The sequence below is a fragment of the Panicum virgatum genome, unplaced genomic scaffold, assembly GCF_016808335.1.
Source record: "Panicum virgatum strain AP13 unplaced genomic scaffold, P.virgatum_v5 scaffold_5465, whole genome shotgun sequence".
NCBI lineage: Eukaryota > Viridiplantae > Streptophyta > Magnoliopsida > Poales > Poaceae > Panicum > Panicum virgatum.
The window spans coordinates 24,900-37,912 of NW_024376539.1; the positions used below are offsets into that span (position 1 = coordinate 24,900).

A 13,013-nucleotide genomic window follows, 5' to 3' on the forward strand; every position below is an offset into this window, starting at 1 on the left:
CGGGTGTGGTTGGGTGGTAAGCGCAAGCTTCCCCACCATGTCGCTGCTGGCCAAGTTGTTGCAGCTACCTCCATCGATGATCACTCGACACGAACGCTCTTTGATGACACACTTTGTTTGGAACAATGTGTGCTGCTGATTTTGCTCCGCTTTCTCCATTTGTGCGCTCAGCACACGCTGCACAATTAGGCTCTCATAGCGGTCGGCTTCAGCTGCATTAATATGTTCTTCCGAGCAGCCCTCACTTCCTGCATGGTCAGCCGCAAGCAATGCAAGTATATCTTCATCAAGTTCACTAGCAGATGAGTACTCACCATCATTTTTTACCACCAAAACACGCTTGCTTGGGCAGTCACGCATGACATGTCCAAATCCCTTGCAGCGGTGGCACTGAACATCTCTTGTTCTACCTGTGGATGCCACCGATGAAGTGGTTGCAGCAGGTTTTTGCGTTGTCTTTGCTGCTGAATTTGCAGGGTTGTCACGAGGCTTGTCGCTAGAAGGTGGGGCTGCTGTTCGAGCTGACGATGAATAAGGTGCAGCAACACGTCCAGTTGATGGAATGCTTGAGCGGGGCTGCGTGGAAAAATTCCTCCCTGCAGAAATGTTAGTCCTGGTACTTGCACGTCGTCCCTGCACTTCCCTTTCAGCTTTGCAAGCAAGATGGAACAAACGGGTTATGTTAGTGTACTCTTTATAAGCAAGGATGTCCTGAATTTCCCGGTTTAACCCGCCCAAAAATCTAGCCATAGCAGGTTCCACATCCTCCTCTAAATTGCAGCGTAGCATGCCCATTTGCAGCTCTTGATAGTATTCTTCTACACTTTTAGTACCTTGTTTTAACTGCTGCAGCTGGTTTAAAAGATCACGTGCATAGTAAGATGGAACAAATCTAGCCCTCATAATCCGTTTCAAAGCATCCCAAGTTTGTGGCATGTTATTAGGATTTTTCTTGCTATGTTCTATCCACCAAACGGAAGCAAAATCAGTGAATTCACTAGTTGCAGCCCTAACACATGCATTTTCAGGAAAATCATGACAAGTAAATTTTTGTTCAACAGCCATCTCCCAAGTAAGATAAGCATCTGGATCATATTTACCATCAAAAGAGGGTATCTTAAATTTTATCTTACTGAAAGCAATGTCATTGTTATGTACCTCATGTGGACGTTGTCCACCCATACCTCGACGGTTACGACGTAGATGTCGCTGGCCTCGATCCTCAACTTCGGTGTCAGCAGCATAATCAGCACCTGAATTTTTTGCGCCGTCCTCATCCTCTTCGCCACGTCCTCTATGCTGATCATTCGTCTTCGCGTGGAGCTCATCAAAGCGCCTTAGAAGAGCAGCGAGACTCTTGTCCACGCGAGCAACCGTCGTCTCCAAACCTGCAAGCTTGGTGTTGTTGGAAATCTGTGCGGCCTCCATTTGCCCAATCTTCTCATTTATCACCTGCAAATCATTATCAATTCCAAGGGTGTACTCCCTCACTTGCTTTTGAAAATGCTGTACAATGCCTTTGGTGCGAGGTGTAAGCAGACCTCCACCATCCTCATCCTCACTCCCTACACCTGCCATGGTTAGCTTGCAGCAAACAAAGTCACAAGAAGTTGCCTACCAACTAAAGGAAATAGGTGGTGGCACACTATATGTTCACTCACACTTAGCCATTCAAGTTCTTACATGTTCTTACCAAGCAAGGCAGGAGGTGTCGGCAGCCAGCAAGAACAACACAAATGGTTACACAAGCACAACCCCGTGATGTAGTAGATAATTTGTGGAGCTATAGGTGGCTGCAAACAAGGCAAATCAAGGTACAGCTAGAACCACATTAGTCAAAGCAAGTTGAATAGACATTCATTGATGGTCCTATGCTGGTCCTAGTGCCAAATCAAGCTAGAGACGTGAGCCCGAACACAAATGTTGTCACACACCAAGACAGCAAGGAATGCAAGAAAACAACAGCTCTATTCCCTTCACTTTTTTTTTCTCTTCTCTTCTCTTTTTTTTTGCTCTTTCTTTTTCAGGGGCTAAAACTCTTTTGAAAACCCCAACAATCCAAACAAAGGGATTGCTGCACACAACTCCTTTGAAATCAGTTCCAACGTCTCAACTTTCAGACAGCAGGTCGCGAATCTCAAGTGCTATTGCGACGAGCTCAGAAGGAGTTAGGGAGCAAATTTAGATCCGTTGGAAAGAACACGAGATAACCTTTCCAGATTGTATTTAAACATTTGAATCGGACATGTAACACAAGATATAGGACTGTTTTCTTCCAGTGCTCAGATCTGGGAAGATGGATTCGTGGTGGCAGAAATGACAGCGGAAATATGAATAGATTTGGTGGATCTCGTGGTGACTAAAACGTGACCAGAACTCAAAACTCTAAAGATTGAACCACTAAGAACCAGCAACTAGCCCAAACAATGCAACTGAAAACTCAACAAGCAAAGAACTAAGCAGAACAGCAAAAGCTCAAACTTGTTGGTGGGATTTTCAGATCTAGCCTATTTTTGTGTAGTTTTCTGGACTGTAGGTAAAGGAATGGGTAGAATCTCTCACCGAAAAAAACCTTGCTCTGATTACCACATGATGGAACCCGCTGGGGTTTGCTCCCGATCTTTCGATGAGAGTGGGGGATAACTCGATTTGAGGAGGATCGACGTTGTGCTGCCCGACTACAACACCACAAGGGCTGCGCTGCGCCTTAGCGACAGTTACACCGCCTCCAATTTGTGTTGTTCTTGCTGTGCCAAGAACAACCTTGAACCTGCAAGCAAATCGAAGAACAAGCAAGAACAAGTGGACAAGCAAACAGCACACAGACCTTGCCCAAAGGATAAATCCGATACACACGAAGTTGGGGTTCTGAATCAAGCAAATCGGGTGGTCTAATCGACACACGCGTTTACAAGGAAGTAGCAGCAGCTAAACTTACAACCAAACAAAACCCAAGTCTCAAATGGTGGCTGCTGGTGGTTTATATAGGTGGGGGAGCAGCCAAGAGGCGTGGGGGGTGTAAACCCTAACTTAAAATGGGCCCCTAGTGGGCTGAACTAGATACAAGGGCCTCAGCCCAAGACTGGAAGACTGAACGTCATTTTGGCGATTCTGCTTAGCTCCTTTGGAATTTCATCTTGAGGTTGGATCCATCTGAAAGTAGACTTCAGGAGCTTTCCAACAAGTACTCATGGGCTTCAAACAATATTCAGAGCTAAGAGTTATGGCCTTCCGAAGTTGCCCCTTCCTGGAGGTCCGAACTGGTATGGTCCGATCTGATCATCCACACTCGCTTTCTTGTCGTGTTTGCTCTCCCTCCAATCTGGTTCATGTCCCAAGTTCCTAAGAATAAGAAAAGCATCACAAGAATTTAGTAGTACCCCATTCATGGATGATGGTTTATGGACAGCGAGGAACGAGTTTACCTGATAATTTAGCTCTCGTGCACGAGCTCTTGTCATTGGTCCTTGCTGCGTAGTAGGCATGGGTGTATCATTGGGAGGGATGTCCTCATCATCGTGGCACGAACTTTTGCATTAATTACACCAGTTGACCCTGTTTTGCATCGAGTTTCAGGCAGTTACGAAACGATCCCAAATGCATCCCAACACTATGCAACGCACCAAAACATGAGTTTAGGGTCCAATGTGGCGGATTGGGTGCGTTTGTAGAAAAAAATCCCGACGTGACTTCGTGGCACGAACTTTTGCACTAATTGCACCAGTTGACGTCGTTTTGCACTGAGTTTCATGCAGTTACCAAACGATCCCAAATGCACCCAAACACTATGCAACGCACCAAAACATGAGTTTGGGGTCCAATGGGGTGGATTGGGTGCGTTCGTTGTGAAAAATCCCGACGTGATATCGTGGCACGAACTTTTGCATTTATTGCACCAGTTGACCCTATTTTGCATCGAGTTTCATGCAGTTACGAAACGATCCCAAATGCATCGCAACACTTTGCAACACACCAAAACATGAGTTTAGGGTCCAATGTGGTGGATTGGGTGCGTTCGTTGCGAAAAATCCCGACATGACTTTGTGGCACGAACTTTTGCATTAATTGCAACAGTGCACCTCGTTTTGCACCGAGTTTCTTGCCGTTACGAAACAATCCCAAACGCAGCCAAACACTATGCAACTTATGAAAACATGAGTCTAGGGTCCAATGGAGTGGATTGGGTGCGTTCGATGCGAAAAATCCCGACGTGACATCGTGGCACGAACTTCTGCATTAATTGCACCATTTCACCCCATTTTGCACCGAGTTTAATGCAGTAATGAAATGATCCCAAACGCAGCCAAACACTATGCAACTTATGAAAACATGAGTCTAGGGTCCAATGGAGTGGATTGGGTGCGTTCGTTGCGAAAAATCCCGACGTGACTTCGTGGCACAAAATTTTTCATTAATTGCACCAGTTCACCCTGTTTTGCATCGAGTTTCATGCAGTTACGAAACAATCCCTAATGCGTCCTAACACTATGCAACGCACCAAAACATAAGTTCAGGGTCCAATGGGGCGTATCGGGTGCGTTTGTTGAAAAAAATTCCGACGTGACTTCGTGGCACGAACTTTTGCATTAATTGCACCATAGCACCCCGTTTTGAACCGAGTTTCATGCCGTTACGAAAGGATCCCAAACGCAGCCAAACACTATGCAACTAATGAAAACATGATTTTAGGGTCAAATAGAGTGGATTGGGTGAGTTCGATGCGAAAAATCCCGACATGACTTCGTGGCACGAACTTTTGCATTAATTGCACCATTTCACCCCGTTTTGCACCGAGTTTCATGCTGTTATGCCAAACACAGCCAAACACTATGCAACTTACGAAAACATGAGTCTAGGGTCTAATGGAGTGGATTGGGTGCTTTCGTTGCGAAAAATCCCGACGTGACTTCGTGGCACGAACTTTTGCATTAATTGCACCACTTCACCCTATTTTGCATCGAGTTTCATGCAGTTACGAAACAATCCCTAATGCGTCCCAACACTATGTAACTTACCAAAACATAAGTTCAGGGTCCAATTGGGCGTATCGGGTGCGTTCGTCGAAAAAAAATCCCGACGTGACTTCGTGGCACGAACTTTTGCATTAATTGCACCAGTTGACCCTGTTTTGCACCGAGATTCATGCAGTTCTGAAACGATCCCAAATGCACCCAAACAATATGCAACGCACCAAAACAAGAGTTTTGGGTCCAATGGGGTGGATTGGGTGCGTTCCTTGCGAAAAATCCCGACGTGATATCGTGGCACGAACTTTTGCATTAATTACACCAGTTGACCCTGTTTTGCATCGAGTTTCAGGCAGTTACGAAACGATCCCAAATGCATCCCAACACTATGCAACGCACCAAAACATGAGTTTAGGGTCCAATGTGGCGGATTGGGTGCGTTTGTAGAAAAAAAATCCCGACGTGACTTCGTGGCACGAACTTTTGCACTAATTGCACCAGTTGACGTCGTTTTGCACCGAGTTTCATGCAGTTACCAAACGATCCCAAATGCACCCAAACACTATGCAACGCACCAAAACATGAGTTTGGGGTCCAATGGGGTGGATTGGGTGCGTTCGTTGTGAAAAATCCCGACGTGATATCGTGGCACGAACTTTTGCATTTATTGCACCAGTTGACCCTATTTTGCATCGAGTTTCATGCAGTTACGAAACGATCCCAAATGCATCGCAACACTTTGCAACACACCAAAACATGAGTTTAGGGTCCAATGTGGTGGATTGGGTGCGTTCGTTGCGAAAAATCCCGACATGACTTTGTGGCACGAACTTTTGCATTAATTGCAACAGTGCACCTCGTTTTGCACCGAGTTTCTTGCCGTTACGAAACAATCCCAAACGCAGCCAAACACTATGCAACTTATGAAAACATGAGTCTAGGGTCCAATGGAGTGGATTGGGTGCGTTCGATGCGAAAAATCCCGACGTGACATCGTGGCACGAACTTCTGCATTAATTGCACCATTTCACCCCATTTTGCACCGAGTTTAATGCAGTAATGAAATGATCCCAAACGCAGCCAAACACTATGCAACTTATGAAAACATGAGTCTAGGGTCCAATGGAGTGGATTGGGTGCGTTCGTTGCGAAAAATCCCGACGTGACTTCGTGGCACAAAATTTTTCATTAATTGCACCAGTTCACCCTGTTTTGCATCGAGTTTCATGCAGTTACGAAACAATCCCTAATGCGTCCTAACACTATGCAACGCACCAAAACATAAGTTCAGGGTCCAATGGGGCGTATCGGGTGCGTTTGTTGAAAAAAATTCCGACGTGACTTCGTGGCACGAACTTTTGCATTAATTGCACCATAGCACCCCGTTTTGAACCGAGTTTCATGCCGTTACGAAAGGATCCCAAACGCAGCCAAACACTATGCAACTAATGAAAACATGATTTTAGGGTCAAATAGAGTGGATTGGGTGAGTTCGATGCGAAAAATCCCGACATGACTTCGTGGCACGAACTTTTGCATTAATTGCACCATTTCACCCCGTTTTGCACCGAGTTTCATGCTGTTATGCCAAACACAGCCAAACACTATGCAACTTACGAAAACATGAGTCTAGGGTCTAATGGAGTGGATTGGGTGCTTTCGTTGCGAAAAATCCCGACGTGACTTCGTGGCACGAACTTTTGCATTAATTGCACCACTTCACCCTATTTTGCATCGAGTTTCATGCAGCTACGAAACAATCCCTAATGCGTCCCAACACTATGTGACTTACCAAAACATAAGTTCAGGGTCCAATTGGGCGTATCGGGTGCGTTCGTCGAAAAAAAATCCCGACGTGACTTCGTGGCACGAACTTTTGCATTAATTGCACCAGTTGACCCTGTTTTGCACCGAGATTCATGCAGTTCTGAAACGATCCCAAATGCACCCAAACAATATGCAACGCACCAAAACAAGAGTTTTGGGTCCAATGGGGTGGATTGGGTGCGTTCCTTGCGAAAAATCCCGACGTGATATCGTGGCACGAACTTTTGCATTAATTACACCAGTTGACCCTGTTTTGCATCGAGTTTCAGGCAGTTACGAAACGATCCCAAATGCATCCCAACACTATGCAACGCACCAAAACATGAGTTTAGGGTCCAATGTGGCGGATTGGGTGCGTTTGTAGAAAAAAATCCCGACGTGACTTCGTGGCACGAACTTTTGCACTAATTGCACCAGTTGACGTCGTTTTGCACCGAGTTTCATGCAGTTACCAAACGATCCCAAATGCACCCAAACACTATGCAACGCACCAAAACATGAGTTTGGGGTCCAATGGGGTGGATTGGGTGCGTTCGTTGTGAAAAATCCCGACGTGATATCGTGGCACGAACTTTTGCATTTATTGCACCAGTTGACCCTATTTTGCATCGAGTTTCATGCAGTTACGAAACGATCCCAAATGCATCGCAACACTTTGCAACACACCAAAACATGAGTTTAGGGTCCAATGTGGTGGATTGGGTGCGTTCGTTGCGAAAAATCCCGACATGACTTTGTGGCACGAACTTTTGCATTAATTGCAACAGTGCACCTCGTTTTGCACCGAGTTTCTTGCCGTTACGAAACAATCCCAAACGCAGCCAAACACTATGCAACTTATGAAAACATGAGTCTAGGGTCCAATGGAGTGGATTGGGTGCGTTCGATGCGAAAAATCCCGACGTGACATTGTGGCACGAACTTCTGCATTAATTGCACCATTTCACCCCATTTTGCACCGAGTTTAATGCAGTAATGAAATGATCCCAAACGCAGCCAAACACTATGCAACTTATGAAAACATGAGTCTAGGGTCCAATGGAGTGGATTGGGTGCGTTCGTTGCGAAAAATCCCGACGTGACTTCGTGGCACAAAATTTTTCATTAATTGCACCAGTTCACCCTGTTTTGCATCGAGTTTCATGCAGTTACGAAACAATCCCTAATGCGTCCTAACACTATGCAACGCACCAAAACATAAGTTCAGGGTCCAATGGGGCGTATCGGGTGCGTTTGTTGAAAAAAATTCCGACGTGACTTCGTGGCACGAACTTTTGCATTAATTGCACCATAGCACCCCGTTTTGAACCGAGTTTCATGCCGTTACGAAAGGATCCCAAACGCAGCCAAACACTATGCAACTAATGAAAACATGATTTTAGGGTCAAATAGAGTGGATTGGGTGAGTTCGATGCGAAAAATCCCGACATGACTTCGTGGCACGAACTTTTGCATTAATTGCACCATTTCACCCCGTTTTGCACCGAGTTTCATTCTGTTATGCCAAACACAGCCAAACACTATGCAACTTACGAAAACATGAGTCTAGGGTCTAATGGAGTGGATTGGGTGCTTTCGTTGCGAAAAATCCCGAAGTGACTTCGTGGCACGAACTTTTGCATTAATTGCACCACTTCACCCTATTTTGCATCGAGTTTCATGCAGTTACGAAACAATCCCTAATGCGTCCCAACACTATGTAACTTACCAAAACATAAGTTCAGGGTCCAATTGGGCGTATCGGGTGCGTTCGTCGAAAAAAAATCCCGACGTGACTTCGTGGCACGAACTTTTGCATTAATTGCACCAGTTGACCCTGTTTTGCACCGAGATTCATGCAGTTCTGAAACGATCCCAAATGCACCCAAACAATATGCAACGCACCAAAACAAGAGTTTTGGGTCCAATGGGGTGGATTGGGTGCGTTCCTTGCGAAAAATCCCGACGTGATATCGTGGCACGAACTTTTGCATTAATTACACCAGTTGACCCTGTTTTGCATCGAGTTTCAGGCAGTTACGAAACGATCCCAAATGCATCCCAACACTATGCAACGCACCAAAACATGAGTTTAGGGTCCAATGTGGCGGATTGGGTGCGTTTGTAGAAAAAAATCCCGACGTGACGTCGTGGCACGAACTTTTGCACTAATTGCACCAGTTGACGTCGTTTTGCACCGAGTTTCATGCAGTTACCAAACGATCCCAAATGCACCCAAACACTATGCAACGCACCAAAACATGAGTTTGGGGTCCAATGGGGTGGATTGGGTGCGTTCGTTGTGAAAAATCCCGACGTGATATCGTGGCACGAACTTTTGCATTTATTGCACCAGTTGACCCTATTTTGCATCGAGTTTCATGCAGTTACGAAACGATCCCAAATGCATCGCAACACTTTGCAACACACCAAAACATGAGTTTAGGGTCCAATGTGGTGGATTGGGTGCGTTCGTTGCAAAAAATCCCGACATGACTTTGTGGCACGAACTTTTGCATTAATTGCAACAGTGCACCTCGTTTTGCACCGAGTTTCTTGCCGTTACGAAACAATCCCAAACGCAGCCAAACACTATGCAACTTATGAAAACATGAGTCTAGGGTCCAATGGAGTGGATTGGGTGCGTTCGATGCGAAAAATCCCGACGTGACATCGTGGCACGAACTTCTGCATTAATTGCACCATTTCACCCCATTTTGCACCGAGTTTAATGCAGTAATGAAATGATCCCAAACGCAGCCAAACACTATGCAACTTATGAAAACATGAGTCTAGGGTCCAATGGAGTGGATTGGGTGCGTTCGTTGCGAAAAATCCCGACGTGACTTCGTGGCACAAAATTTTTCATTAATTGCACCAGTTCACCCTGTTTTGCATCAAGGTTCATGCAGTTACGAAACAATCCCTAATGCGTCCTAACACTATGCAACGCACCAAAACATAAGTTCAGGGTCCAATGGGGCGTATCGGGTGCGTTTGTTGAAAAAAATCCCGACGTGACTTCGTGGCACGAACTTTTGCATTAATTGCACCATAGCACCCCGTTTTGAACCGAGTTTCATGCCGTTACGAAAGGATCCCAAACGCAGCCAAACACTATGCAACTAATGAAAACATGATTTTAGGGTCAAATAGAGTGGATTGGGTGAGTTCGATGCGAAAAATCCCGAAATGACTTCGTGGCACGAACTTTTGCATTAATTGCACCATTTCACCCCGTTTTGCACCGAGTTTCATGCTGTTATGCCAAACACAGCCAAACACTATGCAACTTACGAAAACATGAGTCTAGGGTCTAATGGAGTGGATTGGGTGCTTTCGTTGCGAAAAATCCCGACGTGACTTCGTGGCACGAACTTTTGCATTAATTGCACCACTTCACCCTATTTTGCATCGAGTTTCATGCAGTTACGAAACAATCCCTAATGCGTCCCAACACTATGTAACTTACCAAAACATAAGTTCAGGGTCCAATTGGGCGTATCGGGTGCGTTCGTCGAAAAAAAATCCCGACGTGACTTCGTGGCACGAACTTTTGCATTAATTGCACCAGTTGACCCTGTTTTGCACCGAGATTCATGCAGTTCTGAAACGATCCCAAATGCACCCAAACAATATGCAACGCACCAAAACAAGAGTTTTGGGTCCAATGGGGTGGATTGGGTGCGTTCCTTGCGAAAAATCCCGACGTGATATCGTGGCACGAACTTTTGCATTAATTACACCAGTTGACCCTGTTTTGCATCGAGTTTCAGGCAGTTACGAAACGATCCCAAATGCATCCCAACACTATGCAACGCACCAAAACATGAGTTTAGGGTCCAATGTGGCGGATTGGGTGCGTTTGTAGAAAAAAATCCCGACGTGACTTCGTGGCATGAACTTTTGCACTAATTGCACCAGTTGACGTCGTTTTGCACCGAGTTTCATGCAGTTACCAAACGATCCCAAATGCACCCAAACACTATGCAACGCACCAAAACATGAGTTTGGGGTCCAATGGGGTGGATTGGGTGCGTTCGTTGTGAAAAATCCCGACGTGATATCGTGGCACGAACTTTTGCATTTATTGCACCAGTTGACCCTATTTTGCATCGAGTTTCATGCAGTTACGAAACGATCCCAAATGCATCGCAACACTTTGCAACACACCAAAACATGAGTTTAGGGTCCAATGTGGTGGATTGGGTGCGTTCGTTGCGAAAAATCCCGACATGACTTTGTGGCACGAACTTTTGCATTAATTGCAACAGTGCACCTCGTTTTGCACCGAGTTTCTTGCCGTTACGAAACAATCCCAAACGCAGCCAAACACTATGCAACTTATGAAAACATGAGTCTAGGGTCCAATGGAGTGGATTGGGTGCGTTCGATGCGAAAAATCCCGACGTGACATCGTGGCACGAACTTCTGCATTAATTGCACCATTTCACCCCATTTTGCACCGAGTTTAATGCAGTAATGAAATGATCCCAAACGCAGCCAAACACTATGCAACTTATGAAAACATGAGTCTAGGGTCCAATGGAGTGGATTGGGTGCGTTCGTTGCGAAAAATCCCGACGTGACTTCGTGGCACAAAATTTTTCATTAATTGCACCAGTTCACCCTGTTTTGCATCAAGTTTCATGCAGTTACGAAACAATCCCTAATGCGTCCTAACACTATGCAACGCACCAAAACATAAGTTCAGGGTCCAATGGGGCGTATCGGGTGCGTTTGTTGAAAAAAATCCCGACGTGACTTCGTGGCACGAACTTTTGCATTAATTGCACCATAGCACCCCGTTTTGAACCGAGTTTCATGCCGTTACGAAAGGATCCCAAACGCAGCCAAACACTATGCAACTAATGAAAACATGATTTTAGGGTCAAATAGAGTGGATTGGGTGAGTTCGATGCGAAAAATCCCGACATGACTTCGTGGCACGAACTTTTGCATTAATTGCACCATTTCACCCCGTTTTGCACCGAGTTTCATGCTGTTATGCCAAACACAGCCAAACACTATGCAACTTACGAAAACATGAGTCTAGGGTCTAATGGAGTGGATTGGGTGCTTTCGTTGCGAAAAATCCCGACGTGACTTCGTGGCACGAACTTTTGCATTAATTGCACCACTTCACCCTATTTTGCATCGAGTTTCATGCAGTTACGAAACAATCCCTAATGCGTCCCAACACTATGTAACTTACCAAAACATAAGTTCAGGGTCCAATTGGGCGTATCGGGTGCGTTCGTCGAAAAAAAAATCCCGACGTGACTTCGTGGCACGAACTTTTGCTTTAATTGCACCAGTTGACCCTGTTTTGCACCGAGATTCATGCAGTTCTGAAACGATCCCAAATGCACCCAAACAATATGCAAAGCACCAAAACAAGAGTTTTGGGTCCAATGGGGTGGATTGGGTGCGTTCCTTGCGAAAAATCCCGACGTGATATCGTGGCACGAACTTTTGCATTAATTACATCAGTTGACCCTGTTTTGCATCGAGTTTCATGCAGTTATGAAACGATCCCAAATGCATCCAACACTATGCAACGCACCAAAACATGAGTTTAGGGTCCAATGTGGCGGATTGGGTGCGTTTGTAGAAAAAAATCCCGACGTGACTTTCTGGCACGAACTTTTGCACTAATTGCACCAGTTGACGTCGTTTTGCACCGAGTTTCATGCAGTTACCAAACGATCCCAAATGCACCCAAACACTATGCAACGCACCAAAACATGAGTTTGGGGTCCAATGGGGTGGATTGGGTGCGTTCGTTGTGAAAAATCCCGACGTGATATCGTGGCACGAACTTTTGCATTTATTGCACCAGTTAACCCTATTTTGCATCGAGTTTCATGCAGCTACGAAATGATCCCAAATGCATCGCAACACTTTGCAACACACCAAAACATGAGTTTAGGGTCCAATGTGGTGGATTGGGTGCGTTCGTTGCGAAAAATCCCGACATGACTTTGTGGCACGAACTTTTGCATTAATTGCAACAGTGCACCTCGTTTTGCACCGAGTTTCTTGCCGTTACGAAACAATCCCAAACGCAGCCAAACACTATGCAACTTATGAAAACATGAGTCTAGGGTCCAATGGAGTGGATTGGGTGCGTTCGATGCGAAAAATCCCGACGTGACATCGTGGCACGAACTTCTGCATTAATTGCACCATTTCACCCCATTTTGCACCGAGTTTAATGCAGTAATGAAATGATCCCAA

At 45.5% G+C, this 13,013-nt stretch overlaps 1 protein-coding gene across 1 annotated transcript; it reads right to left on the bottom strand.

Annotated features, from left to right (window-relative positions):
• Positions 1-966: 966 nt before the first annotated feature.
• Positions 967-1,969, bottom strand: LOC120694392 (the record flags this gene model as incomplete). Its single annotated transcript, XM_039977517.1, has 1 exon — positions 967-1,969. A coding segment is annotated over exon 1 (612 nt), but the record flags the coding sequence as incomplete, so codon positions are not given.
• Positions 1,970-13,013: the final 11,044 nt, after the last annotated feature.